This window comes from Physeter macrocephalus, chromosome 7 (genome assembly GCF_002837175.3).
Source record: "Physeter macrocephalus isolate SW-GA chromosome 7, ASM283717v5, whole genome shotgun sequence".
Classification (NCBI taxonomy): domain Eukaryota; kingdom Metazoa; phylum Chordata; class Mammalia; order Artiodactyla; family Physeteridae; genus Physeter; species Physeter macrocephalus.
This window is the reverse complement of record NC_041220.1, coordinates 81,613,969-81,617,713: the sequence shown is the minus strand read 5'-3', so window position 1 is coordinate 81,617,713 and position 3,745 is coordinate 81,613,969. Positions and strand designations below refer to the sequence as shown.

At 40.2% G+C, this 3,745-nt stretch overlaps 1 protein-coding gene across 1 annotated transcript; it reads right to left on the bottom strand.

Moving 5' to 3' along the window:
* Window positions 1-397: 397 nt before the first annotated feature.
* On the bottom strand, window positions 398-847 carry LOC102978607 (elongin-B-like). The gene has a single exon (XM_055085756.1). It carries the CDS (start codon window positions 785-787, stop codon window positions 446-448), a length of 342 nt encoding a protein of 113 aa, XP_054941731.1. The 5' UTR covers window positions 788-847; the 3' UTR covers window positions 398-445.
* Between the last annotated feature and the right edge of the window lie 2,898 nt (window positions 848-3,745).

Below are 3,745 nucleotides of genomic sequence, written 5' to 3'. Positions count from 1 at the left end.
TTTAACTAATTTATTTATTTATTTATTTTTGGCTGTGTTGGATCCCCCTTGCTGTGCATGGGCTTTCTCTAGTTGCAGCGAGCAGGAGCTACTCTTCTTTGCGGTGCACAGGCTTCTCATTGCCGTGGCTTCTCTTGTTGTGGAGCACGGGATCTAGGCGCGCGGGCTTCAGTAGTCGTGGCACGCGGGCTTTAGTAGTTGTGGCACGCGGGCTTAGTAAGTTGCAACTTGCGGGCTCTAGCGCGCAGGCTCAGTAGTTGTGGCGCACGGGCATAGTTGCTCCACGGCATGTGGGATCTTCCTGGACCAGGGCTCGATTCCACGTCCCTTGCTTTGGCAGGCAGATTCTTAACCACTGCGCCACCAGGGAAGTCCCAGATTCTGTAATTTTTTTTTGGGGGGACACCCAAATCTCTTATTGGGGGTGCAGTTGGCGGGGTGGCTCTCACTGCAGAGCTTGTTCATTGGCGCTGCTTCCTCGGTCCTGTGGCTTCATCACCTCCAGCAGCTCGGGTGGTCTGGAGAAGGGCTGGATATGCAGGACCTCAAAGGCTTCATCTGCCCTGAAGGCTAGCCCCACAGTGGCTGGGGCCTGAGGCCATGCTGTCTGGCTGGTGAAGCCACACTCGCCCAATGTATTTCTGTCATCCAGAAGCTGGTCGTCCTTGTACAGCCGCTGCTCCACCAGCGGCCGCTTGAGGATGGCCTGGACAATGCGCTTCAGCTCGAACATGGTGCTCGACTCCTTGGCATCCATGAAGATGGTGGTCTTGTGGAGCCCGATCATGAGGAACACGTCTATCACAGCGGCTGCCTTTGCCCCTTGATGCACCCGTGCGGCCGCACTCCGCCGTGTTCCCGGCAGCCCACCCCCAAATTCCATATTTTTAACAACTAATTCTATTGCCTTTGAAATCAAGGGCCACACGTTGCATTAACAGGTTCAAAGTAAAATTACTTCTAATGATCCATCTCATTATTGCTTAATCTATGTAAAATTTTGTGATTCAGAATCTAGTACACAATTTCAGCCCATCAGAATCATCATAAAAGTAAGTTTTTCATAGGGTATTGATAATCAGCTAATGTCCAAACAACCCTGAAGATTATTCAGAGCTTCCAATTACCTAAATCTTAATTATTAAAATTTTGCTGGGATGGGTCATTATGATATCTACAAAATTTTATATTTGACTCTCCTTTTAATTTGTCTCAGATGCAAATTTTAACTTTTTAAATTGTAAAATAAAATTTGAGGTGTTAACTTAAGGTCTGTTCATGTTACTAGAAAATTAACATTTTTTGATTACGGAGTGACATAAGTGACATGAAAGAAATCTGAGAGTAATCAGTGATATGACCCTGTAACCAAGATAGGATATATAGATAGGCCAGAGTGAAGGCACTTAAATATCTGATACACTGCTTTTAGACAAAATTTCTGGTACCAGTGGCATTAATAGTAAACAAAGAGCAAAATCCTGGTTCAAAATACCTAGCATGTAGCAGAGAGGCTAGTATATACTAAATTCTCTATACCAGTGTGTTGAACTTAGCTGAATTGCAAGGCTCTGCTCTATTCACCAAAAGTCTTTGCCAGAAAAGACCAATGAGAGAAAAATTACTAGCATAGTAGAAAGAGCTTTTTAATATGAGGTATGTATTCCCCAAAACCTCTTTCCATGTAGATTATTGCAGCCACCCTCACTCTCCGTTGTCTTTTTGTCATTTCGCTATACCCGATAAATGTTAACCTCAGATAAACACAATAGTCTGTTTTCTCAGTGCCTGCGTTCAAGTAGCTGAGATCCTCTGGAGCAAATCACATCACCAGGTTGATTGATAGCACTTTCAGTTTGTAATTCCAAGTCTCAACTGAGCTCTCTATATCCCTTATGATCTTATCATATTATTCCAGTTTCTGGAGAGACTCTTTCCTCCCTTCATACTCCTTCGATGACGGACTCCTCCAATATCTCCTTCACCATCAGTGGATGACCTTAATTAAATGTGGCTCGTAGTTAAGACTGTGGACTCTAAAAGTAAGCTGTCTGGCTTTGTATTCACATTCCAGCAATTTACCTAAATGCAACCTTAGGGATACATTTTTTTAAACAGTTCTGTGCCTCAGTTCCTTATTGGTAAAATAGAGACAATAATATTTCCTGCCTCATAAGGTTATTGTAAGTAGTAAATGAGTCACTATATGTAAATCTTTTAAAATAATGCCTGCTATCAATAAACCATCAATACAAGTTTACTATTATCCTAATTCTTTTTTCACAGGAAAAGTAGAAGCCAACAGATAGAAATTCCCTTAACTACCCAACCCCATAACAACAAATCCGTCTGCATCCTCATGACCTCATCTGAACCTCATTTCCTCCAAAAGGCCTTACTTCCTAATACCATCACCTTGGGGTTAGGGTTTTAATATATGAACTTGGGGCAAGCACAGTCTGTGACATTGACCTATGACTAACTGGCTCCCACCCAAGATCCTCTAGGTAAGGTTACAAATAATTTCTGTATTCCTAAATTTGGTGGTCACTTTACTCGAGCTCTTCTCTGTGTTCAACATTGACTACCTTTTTCTTTGACTTCTATAACATCACGCTGCCCTGGTTTTCTTCTTATCTTCTTACCTCCTTAACTATCTACTCCATAGCTCATGCCAGAAATGTCACAATATCCAGTCATCATCAAGTCTGATGATTCTACAACCTTAATATATTTAAGTGCATCCCTTTTCATGACTACTGATTCCATCATAGACAAAATGATATTCTTCTGCCTAACCATCTGAAATCTCATTTTTATTTTTCACACAGCATCCAGTGATCATCTTAAAACCTTATCATATAGCTCTCCTTCTGAATAGTCGCTTTTCATTATTTTTAGATTGAAAGTTACGTTTTTACATTTATATTAACTTTACTATAAAAAATCAAATATACTTCAAAATAGGGAGAGTACTATAGTTAATTCTTATATATCCATCATCTATCCCTAATTATTGTTATAATTTTATCATTTTTCCTTCATCTACTTTCTATTTGCTCAATTATTTTTTAATGTGGTAAAATATGCACAACATAAATTTTACCATTTTAACCATTTTCAAGCATATCCTTCTATAGTATTAAGTACACATTGTTGTCCAATCATCATCACCATCCATCTCCTGAAGATTACATTTTTGTGACATGACATGTATGATAGGCATGAACTGTCCTCCACCCTGGGTCACTATAGGCAAGTCAGTCTGGCACTTATCCACTTCCATGAATATGGCAAACTTACTCAAAACCTTCCCACCTGATTTTTCCTCTGCTTAAAATTATCCTTCTCTACTCACTGTTGAAGATTCAGCTTAAAGATTAGTTCTTTCCCTAATAATGCGTAGTAGGCAAGGTCTCCAGCTACATGTTCTTGCTATACCTCCTACTTCCACACATAGAGAGGAAGTACATCATAGGGCAAACTCTAGAGCCAGATTGCCTGGGTTTGAATCTTGGCTTTGGGTGACCCTGGGCAAATCACTGTATCTCTTTGTGTCTCAATTTCTATCTGTCAAATGGGGATAAATGTTTCTAGGTTATTTTGAGAATTATTTAAATATTTAGAATATGGCCAGGAAGTTAATATTATATAAGTACTAGCAATTACTACTCTCTTCAAAGTACTTATGGATTTTGGGAAAGTTTTGTTAAATGTCTGTCTGCCTCCGTGGGTACCACTGCAT